The 19,567-nt window shown below is 49.9% G+C and overlaps 1 protein-coding gene across 1 annotated transcript; it reads left to right on the forward strand.

The window, feature by feature from the left end:
• The first annotated feature begins 11,926 nt into the window (after window positions 1-11,926).
• Window positions 11,927-14,586, forward strand: TMEM218 (transmembrane protein 218). Its single transcript, XM_027699576.1, has 3 exons — window positions 11,927-12,030; window positions 12,142-12,244; window positions 14,048-14,586. The coding sequence occupies exons 1-3, from the start codon at window positions 11,927-11,929 to the stop codon at window positions 14,180-14,182; spliced, it is 342 nt and encodes a 113-aa protein (XP_027555377.1). The 3' UTR covers window positions 14,183-14,586.
• The last annotated feature ends 4,981 nt before the right edge of the window (window positions 14,587-19,567 follow it).

The raw sequence follows: 19,567 nt of genomic DNA on the forward strand, positions 1-19,567 counted from the left end.
CCCAGCACGCCAAAGCCACGCCTATAATGCCGGAGCCAGGCCTGTAATGCCAAAGCCACGCCCCCGGCACGCCCCGTCGTTGAGGCCACGCCTCCAGCCACGCCTCCAGCCACGCCTCCTCTCCCGTCCCGCTCAGCGCCCCCTGCTGGCCGCGCTGCGCGCCCCCCCCCCCCCGCCCCCCCCCCCCGCCCCAGGCCCCCCAAACCGCCCCCCCCCTCCATCTGCCTTCGGACCCCCCTGCCCCGCAGTCTCCCCGGGGTATTGCTCAGGCCTCCGCCCCGACAGCATGTGCGCCCCCGCAAGCGTATCCCCCCCCCCCCGCCTCCCCCCGGGCGCCCCCCCCTCCATTATCAAGCTGACCACGGGGGTGTCACCAACCCCCTCCACCTCCTCAGCACAACCGTAAAATTTAGGGACTCCCTCGGAAATTCCCCCCCACCAAGCTCACCAAGCCCCCTGCAGGGAGGGGTCACCAACCCCCTCCAACCCCCCCAGCAAAACCCTAAAATTTAGTGTATCCCATAAAATCCCACCCCAAGCCCTTCCTGTGGGATCATCCCCCAGGCAAAACACTCTTGTTTTGGAAATTGCCTATTATTTGTTGTTAATTTGGGGAAAAGGCTTTCTGACCAATCTCCCCCCACCCAAATCTTGGTCCGCGTGAGACATTAACCACCCTCCTCTCTCCCAGACCTGCAGATGAGGTTTCCCTGGAGTCACTTTCACTAGGAGAGCTGGGAGAACTGGGTCCTGCAGGCAAATTTTCCCACATTTTATGGCAAAAGCCACAGGGACGGATTTTTCCAGATCAGCCCGGCCACGGTCTGGTTTCTCCCAATTTTTCCATCCCTTCCCTGATAAAAAAAGGCCATCAAACACGGGTTTAATGAGAAATTCTGAATTTCTGCCCACTTCCTAAGGAATATTGGGTGGGGAAGGGAGTCACTCAAAACAGCCCTGGAATTCCTTTGGGATGGGTTAAAATTGGCTCCAAAGAGTTACAGCGGGATGTACGAGCCAGCAGCACTAAATGGTGCATAAGGAATGGCTGTAGGGCCAGAGATGCAATGGGAAAGATGGAAAAACAAGCTTAAATTTAAGTCCAGGGAACTGAAAACACCTTAATTTTTCCTCTTCAGTTTCCCAGACGCTTCCAAATCCCTATTCCTAAATCCCTCTTTCCAGCTTATCCCCCCAGAAAAGTCCATCCAGAAAATATTTTGTGCTTCCTACTCAGGAGCAGCCTCTAACATATGTTGATGTCCTTTGAGTTGGCCACTGGAGAGCAACAGAAAATAGATGGTTCCCACTTGGAATCCATCAATAAAACAACAGAGAGATGCAGTGGATGGCTGGGATGCATCCCACCCCCCAAACCCCCCCCCAAAAATGAAAGCATCGCTGCATTGCATTGCTGGGACAACCAGTGGGAACTCAGAGCATCCGAGATCCCTTGGAGACGTTGGAATGATTTATAGGAATTTCTTGCCTTGTAAATCAGCCAACGGGACGTTTTTCCCCTCCCTCATTACTATTCCACGGAAGCGAGCGAAGACGAGGAGCCATAAAGCTGTCGCCGGGTGCCTCAGCCAGCTGGGGATGCTGGGCAGAAAATATTTTGGGTTTTTCAGAAGCTGGAGAATCGGAATGGAAGAGTGAAGGGGAAGCAGATGGAAACCCCATCATCGTGGTATCAAAGGACCACGGGATCATCCGCGCGTGACCTCTCATCTTGCTCGTGTGTCATCTTGGAAAACAGGGATATAAGGAGAGAAGGCACACGTGGGGCGTATTTTAAGCTGCATCTTTGCCAAAAATATCCAAGTGCTCAAAATTTTAGGGCTCCCCTGGTGCAGGAATATTTCTTGTGGAGCCAGCAGCAGCAAGCACCTCACGTTCACTCCTTAAGCATCCCAAGTTCATTCCTCAAGTATCCCACATTTGTTCCTTGCATATCCCACATTCACTCCTCGAGCATCCCTCATTCCTCTTCCCCAATTTCTGTTGCCAATTGCCAAAGAGATTCCTCCACTGGTTTTGGAATCTCATGCTCAAACTCCAGGAAAAGTATCCAGCCCTGGGTTTTTCCTTCACAAATGCAAAATCTGCTTCTTCCCTGGAGAGTTTTTCCAGAGGTTAATTATCATCCCTGGTTAAAAAAAACCACGGTGTCTTATTTCCCAGTTGGATTGGCTACTTCATCATCCAGCCATGGGAGCTTGCTGGAATTTTTTTTTTGATGGTAAATTAAAATTCTCCCATACTCAATCCTGGTGGGTTTATCCCCAGAAAAAAAAAAGCATCTTTCTGCTGCAACAGGTCACTCCTGGGTGGTCTTTTTCTGGTCACATCTCAACCCACCAGCCCTGATCCTCCAGATCTCCAGGACCGAGGATGCTCAGCAGCATTCCTACTGAGCAGAGCTGGGATACTTCTCCCCACCCTGGACCACCCTCAAGTGACTGCAGCTGGACGGGATGTCCAAACCCCAGAACTAGAAAACCCTCCATCACACACCTCACTCCATCCCTATCCCACTCCAGATTGCTAGAAAACCTCCCCAAAACTAAACCCCCTCCACTTAAAAATCTCCCAGATTCTGGGGGTCCTCATGGGCACCTCAGGGGGATTTTTGTTGCGTGTCTGAAGTCAGTGTCATAAATATATAATTGCCCCAAACTCATCAGTGCTTATTCAAGAGGACACAACCTGTTCCTTTCCAAAAGCAACGAATACTCAGAGCACGTTTGTTAAAATATTAAACAGCAGCAACATATATAACCAGCAATATTTACATTTTTACATAACAGGCTTCAGGAGAAAACAAATTACATAAAATATAGCGGTTTAGTCTCCGTCGTTTGACTGCTCCTCCATAAATAATTCAATTCTCTTTCCAAGATTGCATTATTGCTCGTGTCGGATTTCTCTGAGAAAACTGTGACGGGATTCTCCACGAGATACAAGTAAATTATTCAATGATAGATGTTAAAAACAAGACGGGGTTTTAGGACACGGATCTGCGGCTGAGCCGGGCTGAAGCACCGCAACGGGTTGGAGGGACACGATCCTTTAACGTCCTCCTTCCAGGGAGGATGTCCAGGGAGGATGTCCAACAGGATGTCCAACCCCCCTCGGGAGTTAAAGGATGCTAAAAAGGAATCCCTTAAGAAAATTTAGGGCTCGTTTCAGGTAGGATGCTGCTCCAAACTGTGGTACCCTCCATCCCTCCCGTTCGGGCACCGCACTGCGTTCGGGTAACGATGCCTAATGCAAATCACTCATTAAAATTTGCATTGGGTTTTTAGGAGACATTTAGGACACGGATATTTTCCCGCACCTTTCCAGGCCCTCTCCAGTTACGAGTTTCAAGAAGTGAGGAAAAAAATACAGCATCAACCAAGGCTGCCCAAAAAGCAACGTAGGGACCATCCACGTGGACAACTGTCTGTCCAAACCCAACCATGCTTCTACCAAATTCGGGGTGAAGTTAAGGGATTCCCCAAATTTCACCTGTTTAGCTCATAGAAGATTTTTATTCAACCTGATTCCCCTCCATTTATGATACTTTACATACCCACAGCACAACTCCTCTTGTAAAATGTTTATTTTTACCTGTGCACATGGTTTTCCTGGGAATAATATGAGAGTCAACCCCAAAAGATTTATGGCAATGAGACGATGTTATTTTTGAAGGCACCGTGCATTTTAAACAGTCTCAGACACACATTAGACCAAGTAACACTACATTGATTCCCCAACTACTAATAGATAAATACATGGGAAAATATAATTAAAGGTTTTACCAATAATCCATAGGCACAAGGAGGATGTATTAAGAATAAGTGATCAATGCCAGGATGGCTCTATATTCCCAGAGGTTTCCCCATGTGAGATTAAATAAGATTAAGTTTATTTCTTGTGTGGCATTGATGGATCAATAATAAGGAAAGTTAAAGCCAAAAAAAAAAAGGATTTTTCCCAGTTGCTGCCTCACCAAGCAGCTGGGATCAAGTGGGAAAATACCTGAAAAAACAGAATTTCTCCCCTCCCCACGCCAGCTGAGCAGGAGTTAAGGATGGCTTGTTGAGCCAGGAAAGCTCTTTGGGGTCCTTCCAGAGGGCAAATGCTGGATAAATGGCAGGTTATATATATTTTGATTAGAAAATCCCTGCTGCCAACTTAGTCCTTTTAAATGTTTAATTTCAAGGCATAATAAGTCTGTGGCTGGTTTTTGCTGCTCCTTCAGGCTCTCCTGTGCAAAGTTACTGCGAGCATCTGACTGACTGATCCTTTCCCAAGCATTTCCAGGGATAAATAAAAAAAATAATTAAAAAAAAGGAGGCTCTGGATGTTTAAAGTGACTTACCTCCAGCACTTCAGCAAGCTTTGGAATTTTGTTTTCCGGAGGCGATATCAGCTGGTTGAGATAGGGATGGGCTGGAGGGACACTCCCCGGGGGAATAAAAAATATAAATAATCATAAAACTACACCATGCACAAATACTGGAAAACCAAAACCAGGGTTGGTTGGTGGGTTGAGCCAGGTCAGGCAATAAAATGCCCCCAGTTTATTTTTCCCGGGGATTTCTGAAGCAGTTGGGTGCCAGGCAGCCGGCAAACACGACGTGGAGATGCTGAATCCTGGCCTTTTAAAATTTTGGCTCCACCTGAGATGTTTCTTCACCTTGGCTGGGCTTCAGCATCCCTTCCCCATCCTCGTTTCGGTTCAGTCCACGATGGGAGTTCAACCTTCATCTGCAGCATCTCCTCACCAAGCGATGCCAGGCCTGGCTCCTGAGGATCCGGTGAAGGGAGAAGTAAAGAGATGGTCACAACTCTTTAAAGATGCAAATTGAGAAGCAGCCATCATAGCAAGAGAGCTCTGTTAATTCTCTTATGAGTATGCAGATTTCAACGCTGACTTTTCCTAGGCTTGTTTTATTTAGCAATAAATTTAATACCAGCTCCCTGAAGCAAAGAGACAGATGGACTATAAACTTTGAATTTTGAGTAGTTTTACTTCCTTAGGTTAGTGTCATCTTTGATCTCTCCTGAAATTACATCTCGGAAAGTTCGCAGGGATTGAATTCTGCTTTTTTACAGCCCTCAAAGCCATTTGATTAGCCGCCTTTTAATTTTTTTTCTTGCACAGGTTACCCAGAAGGATCTTAAATACCATCTAAATGATTCATATCCTTGGCTGCCGGAGTTATCTCAGAGACTTGCTAATGGACCCGAGCAAACCAAAGCACTACATAATATCTGCTCCGCAGGCAAAGGAAAGCAAAATAAGTTTTATGCATCCTTTGGGATGCAAAGCTCCTGGGATCCAAGACCAAAACCCCTGGGCTGAAATAAAATGGTGCCCTCGCAAAGCACAGGGCAACCTGTAGGGGGTTTTGGAAGGACCACAAAGTCATGATGCAAGAGGAAGGACTCATCTCCTTTCTTTTTTTTTTTTTGCCATCCACCAGCAATGAAAAAATTAGGTTGGAAGTGAGGAGAAACACCAGGGAAGCCTGAGAGGGGGGTGATCTCCATCCTTGGGTTGTCCACAGGGGGTAGGAGGAAGCCATGAGCTCACCAAGGGCTGTGACGGTCGGATACACAAGAACATCCTTTTCACTGATGAGCCTGAGGTGTGTAAAAATCCAAAATTTCATTTGGGGATACAAAAACCACCTCTCAGGAGCCAGGGAGAGGAGAGCTTAAGGGAAACAATGTGACTTTTGAAGGAAGCTCCCAGGACTCACGAGGTTTGACCTTGCACATCCAGTTCCCACCACAACTGATTTCCCCACTGTCACACACAAATAGGGAAGGAAATTAATTTTTTTTTAAATAACAACAACAAAAACAACAACAGCCACATCATTTCCAAGCTGCCACCTGGGGAATAGGGGGGGAAAAAAAATCGATACATGTCAAATGAAAAAGGGCGAGAGCAAAGGTGTTGCAAGGAGCCAAGGATAAAACCAGAATGAAAACTGCAAACATACTTGCCTGCCAAAAAAAAAAACCTGAAAACCACCTGCCTGAAAGTCCCAGGAGCCTCAGCAATAAATTTGGGCCATTTCAGCAGTTGTTGGCTGCTCCCAGTCACCCAACATCCCACCACGGACGGGCGCTGCCGTCGCCCAACCATTTCCAGTAAGGAGGCATTACCATCGACCCCTCAATTGCAATGGAATTACGATGGATGAACATATTAGGGGCACATTAAAGTCTAATGAGCAGCCAGTGATTAATGCCATTATGAGGAATGCCAGAGGATGATGAGCCACTTAACGTGAAGTGTCGTGGGTTTCATTATCGATGGCTCCTCGGTTTCCAGCCTGAAAACTCTTGGCTTGGAAGGAGGAAGAGGTTGACGCAGGTAAAGGCCTGAGGTTTCTAAAAGTGGTGACACAAGGAGGTCCCATATTGATACCCTTTCAGGATAAGATTGATGGGAAATAGCATCTCTCAGAGGAATTTATGGGAAATAGAAATATCTTGGAAAAACATTGCACCGTGGGCTTCAGAACCTTTGGGAATGCCATTATAAAAGCAAATTTTAATTTTTAGTGTCTCTCCCGACCCTGTTCTTATATTTCTTTTTCAGCTGAGCCTTCTTAAACTCATTTTCCATGGGTTCTTTACCTTTTAGGTTTGCCTCTGCTCCATCCCTTGCAGCACACAGGGAGGGCTCCACAGTCCTATTGGAATCCCTCAGATGGTTCCTCTCCTCCTTCCTCTCCTTGGCTGGAAGAGGTTTTGCTGCAATATCACCCAGGGGTGTTGACACCATGGGGACATGTCACCCCGTGTGGGCATGATGACATTTAAGCATTCCCAGGAGACACTTATACAACCTTTTGTTTTATACAGGTGCTTTAGGGAAATCACTGCGGTTGCTTGAACTTCAGAGAGCCAAGTATCAAAAAAACTTAAATTGCACCAATCTACAAATTAATTAAACTTAATTGAAGTTCCATTTACTATAACAAGGCACCAAAACCAAAAGATTACCAACTTCCTCCCACTTGGGAGTGATAGGAATCATAACAGGTGATGACAGAGACACCCTGCATTCCTTCTTCCACCTTCTCCAAGTGCTTCTTGGTTGAGGTCGGACTCATCCCACAACGGGAAATGTTTTCTCTCCTCTACCTCCCACCTACCAGGGCCTTTTGGGGCTTTTAGAGGCATCTCCTCTTGCTGGGATGGGATTTTTTTTTTTCATTTGAAAAGTGACTTCATATCCCATTTTATTATTTTTTTGAGTGTTGCAGGATTTGTTCTGTTTGAAGTCTTACATCCTCATTTCCCGTCAGGACGATTAAAATTGATTTCTGCCGTCAGCAAGAGAAAGATAATCTGAAGTGGGTTCCTGTGAGAGAGAGCTGTATCCCCACTGGAGCCATTACTAACCCTTTCCTATTATTTTAACTTTCTTTTTTTTGGGGGGGGGGGATTTCTCTTTGGGAAAGGGCAACTCAGTGCTTCTCAGCCTCCAAGTCAGTTGGGGAGAACTATTTAACCTCATGTTTCGCCATCACAAAAAGTGGACTGAGGGATTTAAATAGCTCTTGTTTACCACTGCCACCCTCCTGGTGGTATTTTTAGAGGAGTAATAGGATCCTCTCAACGCCTTCACTTTGCTTTCTCGAGCTCTGCAACCTCTGACCCCATCCCTGCACCTGTCCCAGTTTGTATCCGGACAAATTGAAGCGGGGTGGGTTTTTCCCCTGCACTAAGCTGGGTGGTTCCTGGACCACTCAGAGGCTTTGCAGAAGGAGGAGGGAGGAATTTGGGCTGGAAAACCATTGGCAAGGAGTAAAACCTCAGGCTGACAAAGAAAACATGGAAAAAATGAGCACGGAGGGCAAGTGGTACTCAGGGATACAGTCATTCCCACCTCTACCTATCTCTTAAATGAATTAAACCTGGAATGTCCTGAATTAAAAAAATCAATTAAAATAAATTAAAATTTTTTTCTAAATCAATTAAATAAAATTTTAATATTCATTAAATAAATTTAAAACTTAACTAAATTGACTAAACGCTGAATATCCCAAACAACCTCCAAAACAGGTCAAAAACATCCCTAAAATGTAAATAACATCTTTCTGGGCTGGAGGATCTCAGGGTCCCACGATCACACTGGTTTGCACCAAACCACCACAACCAAATTTATTAAAATGAGAGGCACTGGTGGTTCCTGTTGTACCAAGGATGAAAATGATGTTGTTTGGTACCGATGCTGCTTTCCCTGACTGCCATCCCGGGGCTCCCAACCCACAAGGAGTCCCCCTCAAAAAGGGGGTCCCCAGCCAGGTCCCCACCATCCCACAGATCCCCATCACGAGGCTTAAACACCTTTACAAGAGAGTAATTTAACGCCATTCCCAGCTTAAGCTCCATATCTACCGGGCGTGAAATTAGTTCCAGCAAGCTGCAAATTTGCTGCTAATAAAAATATTTAGCAATTCGCCAGTCTTTAAATCAGGAGCAGAATATTTTCTTGCCTGCATCAATGCCTGTTTCTTTTTAATTCTAATATTGTAGCGTCGAGGAGCTCCAGCCGTAAAAGTGGGGAGTTTTACGACTGCGCAAAGAGTTTTAAATCAGTTCCCCCATCCAGCACTTCCCACTCTGCCACTGAGAGTCTGATCCTTCATTATCATTTGATGTTGGTTATTTTGGCCACCAGGATGAGCTGGGCTTGGTGGACTTGCAGGTTTTAACCCAAAAAAAGGGTGTCTTGACCCAAACCCGCCCCATTTCCAGGACCTGCCCCTTGAGCGGTGTCCTACAAAAGAGCTTTGATCCATATGATCCCGTCTTGCAGGCCTTGAAGGGAGGTCACCTCTCCGTCCTCCTGGGCCAAGCGTTTAATTAGCCTCAGCACTAATTGCATCTCTATGCCAAGCCCATTTCATACAATTCCACCATCAGGATCTTTGTCATGCCTTTGCCAATAAATGCCACAATTCCCTAGTTTTTCCCTTGGGAAAAACTACCTGCAGTGATGAAGCATCCTTCAAATCATTCCTCATCATTGGAGAACACTGAATTATTTATGTCCAGACAAATTCTTTGCATTGGGTTTTCTGGGCCGTGAGTGTCCAACAGCAGCTGGATGATCTGCTTCTCCTTGTTTAAAGCACAGTATTCCTTGAGAGCCCTGCCAGGAAAGGCTTTATGATACCTAAATTATTGCTATCAAACACATTGGAGCTGGAATTTACCATATCACTTGTCATTGGTCCTGTCCCCAGCACAAGGGTTTGGATGCAAATGTCACGGGGTGCAAGTCAAAAGTCTTGGAGAAACCTGGACCTGTGACACCAGCAAACGCCCCCACATCAACAGTTATCCTGGAAAACAACCACCACAAATATGAAGTTTCTCCCAGATTCGTGCAAACAACACAAAAATCCTCAATTTCTAGTGCATTTGTACATTTAATTTACCTTTTATACTCAGCATTGCCTTTCTCCTACTTTCTGTTACCTTTTTTTTCCAGGTGCAATGTAACTCTGACACAAAGAGTAAATGGGACCAAGTCCCAGCAGGTAAAATATGGAAGGAAAAGTTATTTTAGGCCAGCAGTAAATGATTCTTTGGCCATAAAATCTAATCTTTGCATTCAACTGACCAGCTGCCAGAGCAGTCCATAAGGCAAATCCCCAGCCAGGCATTTCTGATGCCAGGGGGAGGCTGAGATGCAGAAGAGGGATGTGTTTAGGATGATCAGTTTTGTGGCAGATGGGATGAAGAAATTTCTAATGAAGGTTGTGCTTGGAAATACCACACCAATGAGCTTGGTTTTCCCAGATGCCTTCTCCCAGTCCCTTATCTGTGGATTTACCATTTGCCTCCTTTGTGCTCAAAGAAACCATAATCCCGCTGTGGTACCCTGTGGACCATGCAAATAAATATTACAGATATATATATATATATATAATTTATATCCCTATGAATAAATATTATAGGGATAAATATACAGGCATTTTGGAGCTGCTGGACATCATTTCAAATCCAAGTCTTAGTGCTTGAGTTACCATCAGCCCAATTTTGATGATGGGGTTGAAAATAACAAGCAGCACAGCTCAAACCTGGCCGCTGGATGTGGTTGCTGGAGTGTATATTGGATTTATTCTCCAACCTCTGGCCAAATACCTGGGATGTGGTGTAGCCCATCAGTGGGCTCAATAGCTGGATGATTCATGTTCCCTGCTGCAACCTCTTGAACTGGCTTAATGTTGTCATTGTGAGCATCAAGAAACTACCAGGAGATGGAGATAAGAAATAAAGATCTGGTCAATACAGGAAGAAGTTAAAGAGGCCATTGGAAAAGCTGTGGGTAAAAGGTAGAAGAGAAAAATAAGTCAAGAAAAAGCCTCATTGGCTGATGGACAAAAATTATCACTTTGAGATGGAAAGCCAAAAGACAGGAGAGGGATGGCAGGAAAAGAAGGTTCCAGCTGGAAACAGGGCTGTGGAGAAGAAATTTGGGGTTTTACGAAGTACTGGAAAAGAAATGGCAAAATAGAGAAAAGCGAAGGGATGTTCCCAAGCAACAGGAGCAAATCCGTAATTTCTGCCTGCCAACAGGAACAGGAAGCTTGGGGAATAACAGAGGAGAAGATGGACATCGGTGATGTGGGGTTTGCAGAGGGGAAAAAAACCTGCCTGGTGGGATGAACGGCACAAGGTGGAGCGGGAAGGAGTTTGCTATCAAACATACGCTTTTAATATGTTGGCAGCCAGTTCCTACTCGATGCCAAGTAAAGGCAGGTGTCAGAAACAGTTTGTGCTCTGCTTGCTGAGGCGGTTGGTGCCACGCCGGCGACTCTGATTTCATCGCAGGGAGAGGCAGGTCGGTGCAGCACAGCGTAATTAACCGCTGGTTTATTCCTCCCATCGCAAGGAGTGACAGAAAACAGCACCTAGGTGACATTCTGTGCAGCCAAAGCATCGTCAGACTTCAAGCAGTTGGGGGGGAAAAGGGAATATATCAGTGTTTGGGTTTTTTCAGGTGAACTGGCAGTTGAGAGCTGAGTGCCTGGGGTTGGAATAAAATGGTCTTTAAGGTCCGTTCCAACCCAAACCTTTCTGGAATTCTGGTATTCTATGATAAAGTCACTCATCAAACCACACCAGCCAGGGTCTGATGGGCAAGATGAAGAGGCAGGATTTATAAACAGGCTGAAAAACCGATTTTAAATGGAAATTTCTCTTGCCTTGATACTAGAAGATGCTCAAAGCATTGACAAATCCCCATGGTTTGGCTTGGCTGCCCCAGCTCCCCAGCATGACTGTTCTAAAACCCTGTTGGTACTCCCTGTGTATTAACCAAATCTGCCTGATTTTGGCCCTAAATATTTTGAGGGCGTGGACAGCTGAATTTCTAGGGTTTGGGGGCGAAAGTGTGTCCAGAGGCGCTCCCCGCAGCGAGGTGGGCACGAGTTGGGTAACCAAGCACTGACCCGCCTGCACAGGGAGCGGAGAGGAATTCCAATTCCACCGGGAGCAGCTCCGAGGTCCGGGTAGGGGCCACAGCCGCGGGACGGGGAGCGGCTGAAGCGGGTAGTTCTGGGCGTTCCATGACGCTAAGGAGGGCCAGGGACTTGTTCAATAGGGACTTGTTGCAATAGGACTCCCCCTGAGAGTGGGATCGGGACTGGGATCGGGATCGGGATCGGGACCGGCCGTGGCGCGCCCCCGCCTCCGGTAGCGCGGGAAAGGCGCCGGCCCCGCCCCTCGCCCCGCCCCTCAGCCAATGGGAAGCGCCGAACGCGCGTCAGGTGGGGCGGGAAAAGCCGCGGTCACGCCCCGCGCCCCGCCCCTCAGCCAATAGACAGCGCGGGGTGCGCGTCGGGCGGCGCTGATTGGCCGGAGCGGCGCGGTTGCTAGGCAGAAGTGGCGGCGCGGCATGGCGGGCGCGCTGGGCGTGGGGCCGGGGGTGCTGGCGCTGCTGCTGCTCTGGGCCATGGCGCTGCTGCTCGGGATGGCGCTGGCCCGCGCCGGCCGCGCCCGGTGAGCCGCGGGGACGGGGCGGGACGGCCCCGGTGAGCCGCGGGGATGGGGAGGGGGGGACGGGCCCGCACGGTGCTGAGCCCGCCCCGCCGTTCTCCGCTCTCCCCGCAGGGTCGCCGCGGTGCCCGTGGTGCTCGGAGCCGCCGCGCTCACGGCCGCGCTGCTGCTCTTCCCCCGCGAGGGCGAGAGCCCGGCCCCGGCCAGCGCCGAGGAGGTGAGCCCGGGCCTGAGCGGCCAGGCGGGCCCGGGGGCGGAGGGGCGGTACCCGGGGATGTGCCTTTGTCCCAGGGATGGGCTCCGAGGGTGCCCTGAGGCTCTGGGAATGGACCCTGGAGATGTGCCTTTGTCCCAGGGATGGGCTCCAAGGGTGCCCTGAGGCTCGAGGGATGGATCCTGGAAATGTGCCTTTGTCCCAGGGATGGGCTCCGGGGATGCCCTGAGGCTCTGGGAATGAACCCTGGAAATGTGCCTTTACCCCAGGGATGGGCTCCGGGGGTGCCCAGAGGCTCCGTGGATGGACTCTGGGGATGTGCCTTTACCTACTGCATGGCCCTGACCGCTGCCCTGCGGCCCCGGGGATGGGCCTTTATGTTGGGAATGGCCCCAGATGTGCCTTTGCCCCAGGGATGGGGCCATCCTGAAGCCCTGGGAATGGTTCTTTATCCCAGGGATGGGCTGCAAGGTTGCCCCGAGGCCCCGGGAATGGCCCTGCGCTGCCTTTTTGGTCTCCTCCTCCGGCACAGTCTCGGCTGGCACGGGCTGTGTGGCTCCTGGGGCCGCTGTCTCTCAGTTTCTCAGACTAAATCCCTGATTTATGTGCTGTTCCACCCTGACCTCTGGGGTTTGGCTCCCAGGGGCTCTGCGCAGCGATCACACCCCTGCTTTGGTCCCTCCCAGCTCCAGCAGCCCCTGCTCCCCCTCTGCCGCCCCCTTTCCTTATAATTTTCCTTCCAATTCTGTAGCCTTTTGCTTTCCCCCAGCTCTGTTTTCTGTTTAAGCCCAGTAACTGCTCTTCAGCTCTCTTTGTAGGTTATTGCCGTGCTCGAGCATGGAGCCATCTGTGTTTTCAGGCACAGGGATCTCCCCCAACCTGGGGTTCCATCAGGCTGCCTGAGCTGCCACCTTGATCTCTCCCAGAGCTCTTTGGGCTCTGAATACACAAAGTTTTGTGGCCTTTCAGGTGCCGTTTCCTCTGTTCTATTATTAATGCACGTTAATTATTGCTTTTCTGGATTTTGATCTGGGTAAATCCCTACTAAAAGATACTTGTAAGGTTCTTTTCTTCTCTCTGTGTTGCATGTGACCTGCCTGTGTGAAGGTTGGGAGCGAGATGAAGGGCAGCCCAGCTCATGTTTGTGCCCGGGAGGTGAACGCAATTGGAAAGCTTTTTTTTTTTTTCATGGATCTTCAATTGGACTGGACCTGCCCTGCCTATCAATAATACATGACCTGGGCTTTCTGCACCAAAACTCTGCTAATTGGCTAATTAAAAAGTGAAACGTGCAGAAGGAGCCAGCACTTCGCTCACCAGAGACTGTCTCTGCAGCAGCACCAGGGCTGAGCATGTGCTAATGTGATGGATAAAGCTGAGCCGGGGCTGAGCAAAGCTCTGGGGGGTCTCAGGAGCAGAGAGGGGGATTTTGTAACCAGCCTCCTCCCTGTTGGCTTCTCTTTGTGTCTTGCCTTGCTGCTGTAGCTTCTTTTTTTAATTTCCACTATTTCCCTTCTCAAAGAGAATCAGGGCTGGAGGTTTGTGAGTGGGGAGAGCTGCTCCAGGGCTTGATTTGTGTCTCTTCCCTGTGCTCAGTACTGTGCTGCTCCACATTAACATTCCCACAAGCAGCATTTTGCAGAGATTCCTGTCGCTCATCCCTTGCCAGGGATGAGAAGCAAGGGGAGAAATCTGGGGGAGCCCCAGAGGTTGTCTTTTCCAGGCTGTGGCGTGCTCCCTCCAGGCTCCAGGAGCAGATTGGGGCTGTGACATGTGCTGGGATCCTTGTGCTTGTGTTCCCTCCAGATCGTGGACACCTTCTTCATCGGTCGCTTCGTCCTCCTGGCTGTGATGAGCCTGGTCTTCCTTGGGTGCCTGTTCCTGCTCCTGATTTACCACCTCATGGAGCCCGTGTACGCCAAGCCGCTCCACAGCAGCTAGAGACAGCAATCCCTGCGAAGAGGAAATCCCAGTTTCATGGGAATAAACCAGGAAGGGAGACCAGGAGGCTGTTCTGGAGGTGACCACGATGGTTTTTCCGAGCTCAGGAAGCACCAGCAAAGCAAATGAAGGTCACTTGCGCCCAGCACTGCAGCTTTCATCCTTAAAGGCAGAGTTTGAGCTGAGCACAAGCCTCTTCCTCCCCAGGGTCTTCAAGCCTCTGCATCTGCAAAGGCTTTAGAACCTTTGTCTCCTCGTTTACAGGCGAGCTGAGATCCAGGCACTTGGTGCTGCCCCTGATTCAGGGAATTGAACTGAACCCAGATGGTTTGTTATTGTTACCCACAAGAGATAGTTTGTTACCACTCCTTTTTCACTGTCATTTAATAAAACCCCTTGAGAAACCACTGACTCAGCTGTTATTTATCCTCCAGGAATGTCACTTTTGGCCAGCCCTGTGGCGATGGTGCCTCTGAGAACCACCTTTTCCTGGGGCAGACCTGAGGGTTTTGGGGAAAAAAAACAAGGAAACAAACCATCAGTGTATGGTTGTGGATTGTTGGGGGTGGTCCCTTGGACTGGAAACCAGGAGCTTTGGAGGGGGGAGGGATCAACAGGCAAAATAATGCCAAAACAGCACATGGAAAGCTGCCCTCCCCAGGGGTGCAGAGGAAAGGTGGGTCTCACCTCCCTGTGCAGAACAGTCCTGCCAGCCATGGAAACCCCCCTTGCTGGTACCCAAGTGTCCCCTGGGTGTGAAGGACCCCAAGGTGTCACCCTGGGTGGGGCTGAAGGCTCAGGGTTGCTGCTACCCTAAAGCTTCGAACCACAGCTCACTCCAGCTCACAGGTCCTGCTGAAGCTGCTGGTCAACTCCAATACCTTCCCCCTTGAGGGAAAAAAAACACTCCTTATGTTTTGCAGCAGCAGCAGCAATGGGGTTGAATCCCATTTCTCTTCCAATTTTTTTGGGGAAGCGGAGCCAAGCCATCAACCTGTGCTGAGATGAACCTGTTGGCAGCAGCAGCAGCAGCAGCAGCCGAGCTGGGTGTCTGCACAGCAATTGCTGCTCTGTGCCCTCAGTGGCAACAGCCTTTTCTTGCACGAAATTTCAGAAGGCTTTTAAATTGCAGGAGAAAAAGGTTTTGGTGGCCTGGAGCATCCCATGACCGTTTTGGAGCAGGGAAGGAGCCTTTACCATCCCTGCTGCATCAGGGAGAGGTCCCCACAGGTGAGGTGAGTTATCTTATGGCTCATATTTTCCAGCCCCAGCCAGAGGGATGGAGCTGCTCAGCCTTCCACGGTTCAGCAGGCAGCAGGTATTGCAGTGAGGTCAAAGCCAAGTGGAGACAGCCCCAAGCAGTTGGGGTCAGAGGCAATATAGCCAAAAACTTCGGGGCAGAAACTTAGATTTTTTAATTCTTTCTCCATTTTAGAGATTTCTTTTTATTATTATTTTTAATTTCGAACTGAAGATGGTGAGAGTAAATTAAAGAACCAATGGGCTTCTTTCAGCCATATCCTGACAGCTGTCAGTCACCAAACAGCACTGTCAGGACACGAAAGGCTGATAAGGCAGAACCAGCAGGCATAGAAACGATGCTTCCCCGGCAGGAAATGCCCCAGCACCCCAGAGCACGAACTCAGGCAGCTAAAAAATGTAAGTACACTCCCCAAAAAGGCAGAGGAGAGGCGTCCCTGCTTTCCAAACCGGAGAAACACTCGATCCCTTCCCATCCCGACGCTTTTGTCCAAGGGAGCCGAACGGTCGTGTTGAGGAACACGCCGAGCGTTTATGCAACACAAGCGCGTTGGGGTCTCTTGGTGATTTGGAAGTTATGCCTGAAACAAAATTCATATTTAATTCATCGTCTTAATAACATTTATGAACACGGAGCTTGTCTGGCTCACTCTGGCTCCATGCCCCTGCCGTGTCGTTACTCCCGTGCTGGTGGGATGATTTGGGTGGCAATTTGCCAGGGTTTGAGTAGGGCAGATGGGGGGCCAGCCACGGCAAAAGTGCTGGGGGCACTAAAAACCCGACCCTAAAAGCAGAAATGTGAAAATTCTTCCTATTTTGCGCCGTAAATAAACCCAAACAAGGGCTTTTTCCTCCACTTAAACTGTGTGACTAAAATCAGTCAAAAGGTTGATGGTGCGGGGGGTATTCTGGGGAGAATGGAAAGCCATGCTGCAAGAGGGATGTGCTTAAGGAGGCAATTTCAGCATTTTCCCCAAAATCCTATTAATTGGAGAAAGAGTCCCATGTGCTTTCACCCCCACCAAGATGTTTCAAGCTCCATCCTCATCCTTCGCCACCCCTGGCAGTGGGGAACGACCGGCTGGATGAACTCAGCCCGGGCTCTCCCTGTATTTATTTATTCTGGACCATTCTGCTCCTCTCCACACAGGGGCTTTCCAGACAGTTCCTGTTTATTTTTGGGAAAGGAAAGACCACGTCAAAGAATTGGTATGAGCCGGAGCTGCTTTCCAACCAGCCCCAAATGGGGATTTTTTGCTCCTGTCCCCATCCCAAACCTTCAGCTCCCGGAGGATAACCTTTCATTAGCACATCCACTTCTGTCTAGCACCCTGCTCCTTTATTTTTAAATTATTGTGCAGTGAGATGGTGGGTTTGGCTTAAATCCCAACCTCTCACTTGCTGATGAGGGTGTTGGGAGCTTGGGATATGGGATAGCCGAGGAGCCCTGCTGCAGCCCAAACTGAGCAAATGGTCCCAGCTTTCCCCTGGCAGGGTGGGAGCACCGGCTGTGCCATGTCCCGAGATGCCAGCTCTGTGCAGGCAAAAATCAGGCTGAATCCCGGGCAGAGATACCTGTCATGCCAAAAGGGCACATGTCAAAAGATACTGCAGGTGGCACTACGAGGACAGCCAGGCTGCTTTCAGGTCAGGTGGGAAAACAGCCCTTTTCCCCTCTAAATCCCCTGCCTGGCATGTTAGAAACGAGTGGGGATGCTCCTGCACCGCGATGCGGGTGCCCAGGCTCAGCAGCCTGAGGGCAGCTGCTCTGTCCTGCCCGAGGCCGGGCGGGGAGCAGTGCCAAAGCAGGGGTGGAGGGAGCGCCAGTGCCTGCAGGGGAAACTCCTCTCCTTGATTTAAGGTCCTTGAATGACGGCAATTCCTCACGCCTCACGCTGCGCTCTGCCGGCACTTAATTACCCTCGCTGGAAAAGCTGCCCTCAGATTTCCACCTTGACTTTGCTGACTTCAGCTTCCCTGCTGTTGGATCCTGCTTTGCCTTTGGCTGCTAATTAAAAAGCCCTTCAAGCCTTTGCCGGCTGCTCCTTGCATAGGTAATTACGGACCGTGTCCCAGCCACCTCTTCACCTCCCCAGCAGCCCGGCGGACCAGCAGCATTCCTCCAAAATATGTGCAGCGTCTTCCCAATCCACCCCCCCCCGGTGAAGGGTATCACTGTGCTGGGGGGCTGGGGGGTGTCACCCGCGGAAAAACTCAAGCTCTGCGTCTGCCAAACTCAAAAAGAGCCCGTTTCAGGTGGGATTTGTCCCGTCACAGGACAGCGGGGGACGCGTGTCCGTGCTGGCACAACCCCTCACCGCAGCGCGGTGCCGAAGGGGCTCGTGGCACAGGGAAAAGCAGCGTCCCCTTCTCTGTCGCAGAAGGAAAGAGGCGAGGTGAGCGTTCCAGACTCCTCCCAGAGGAGCTCAGCTCCATTTAAACAGTTCTCTGGCTGAGGCAAACCCAGATCTCCCCCTCGCCTTCCTGCCCACCCCTCAATCCCAAATCTCAGCGAGATCTGGGGTTTTCTTTGGCATTTGGCTCTCTTTATTTTAAGTTTAAAACTGCCGTGGGCCATGTGCCCTCTCTCCTCACTCCCAGCAGCACAGCCAAGGCTGCTCAGACTTTCCAAACACGAGTGGGACATGGCCCAGACCTAAATTTGTCCTGGAAAAACTATGGTCAGCTGAAAGAACAGGCAGGAGGGGGTGGAGGGAGGGGGCAAAAAAAAAGGGAAGAAAGGGGGAAAAAAAATCCTGAAACCAACTTGTCGTTGCAATAAGCCCCTGTGTGTGTCAGGGCTTGATTTTTTGCTTGAAAATGTATTTTGAGTGCTCCAGCTCTCCAGCACAGAGGGATGGTAATTAAGCATCCATCACACATGCACTGAAAGAGCCGTTCTCAGCCCAGTGGCATCGCTGCTGGGTCCTCGGGCCCCTCAGAGGCCACACGTGCCACGAGCCACGTGGCCTGGAGACTCTGCATTGTCAGCCTTTTGGCTCTGCTGAGGACAGACACAGTTGTGACACCTCTCCCCATGGCTCCGTCAGGGTTTGCCCAAGGGGGGTTGGTATTTTCCTGGGAAAAAAGGGCAATTGGGGATTTTGCTTTTCTCTGCCTGCTCCATCATTTTTTCTGCTTTTTCTCCCAGGCAATCAATGAGTTTCCAAGCCCCACTGAGCATCTCTGGCCAGTGTGAGGGGACCAAAGGTCACCTCAAACCTGCAGCTGCCACTCTCCAAGTTGCCTGTCCCCCCTCAGGGGTTTACAGGGAGCTGATCCAACTGGCCGGCAAGTCTCCTCCTTTTTTTTTTTTTCCACCTTTTTTTCCTCTCCGCTGATGAAATCAGCACTTAATAAAATCACATCAGGCCCAGATGTTTTCTCCTCGGGTTAAGATCCAAGAAGGTGAAGTCAGTTAGAGTTCAGATTTATACCGGGCACCACTGGAGCTTGCCTGGGCACGATCCCTGGGCAGTGAGCAGGCTGGAAACATGACCCACGGCGTCCGAGCACCCCGTGCACCCCAGGTTCTCACACATCAAAGTTGGGGGCCCCCAGGAGTGCAGAGCTGGCTGCACAGCTGGCCCTGGCCTTAGTCAGGTGATGCTGTGGGGGTCTCTGAGCCCGATCCCTGCCCGGGGAGCCCACAGAGCCAGCAGCCAGCAGCGCCAGCTTAACCTCCTGGGGCCCCTCCTAATTAGGGGGCGTCTAACGAAGATCATCAGCTGCCCACACTGGACTGAGAGCGGCCGCAGCGTGCGAGAGGGTGTTTGCTGTGGTGTGGGGGTTAACTCACGTTCTTCTTTTGAGGCTAAATAGCATGACTTAGGAATCATAATAATCAGGAAAAAAACTGGGTTTGTTTTTTTTTTTTTCAGTGGGATGAGCTGAGGAATAAACTCAGCTTAATTTGGGCTCAGCCCAGGTATGTTGTCTGTGTAGAATAAGCAGCGCTTCGCTGGTGAGGCAGTGCTTAAAGTGATTTGGCATCACTGTCCTGATCCAGGTCCTGAAATCCCAAGTGTTGGGATGGGGCAGGCTCACAAACAAGAGCAGGGCAGGCTCGCAAACAAGAGCAGGGCAGGCTCGCAAACAAGAGGCTGCACGTGGAGAAAAGTAAGA

This window comes from Neopelma chrysocephalum, unplaced genomic scaffold, assembly GCF_003984885.1.
Source record: "Neopelma chrysocephalum unplaced genomic scaffold, ASM398488v2 Primary Assembly neopelma1_138, whole genome shotgun sequence".
Lineage (NCBI taxonomy): Eukaryota > Metazoa > Chordata > Aves > Passeriformes > Pipridae > Neopelma > Neopelma chrysocephalum.

What these genes read in the sequence shown, in the direction of transcription:
- TMEM218 (XM_027699576.1), top strand. Translation starts at nt 11,927, where the DNA reads ATGGCGGGCGCGCTGGGCGTGGGGCCGGGGGTGCTGGCGCTGCTGCTG. An exon ending in GCCCGCGCCGGCCGCGCCCG is followed by an intron (nt 12,031 to 12,141) that starts GTGAGCCGCGGG and finishes CTCTCCCCGCAG; the next exon opens with GGTCGCCGCGGTGCCCGTGG. An exon ending in CCCCGGCCAGCGCCGAGGAG is followed by an intron (nt 12,245 to 14,047) that starts GTGAGCCCGGGC and finishes TGTTCCCTCCAG; the next exon opens with ATCGTGGACACCTTCTTCAT.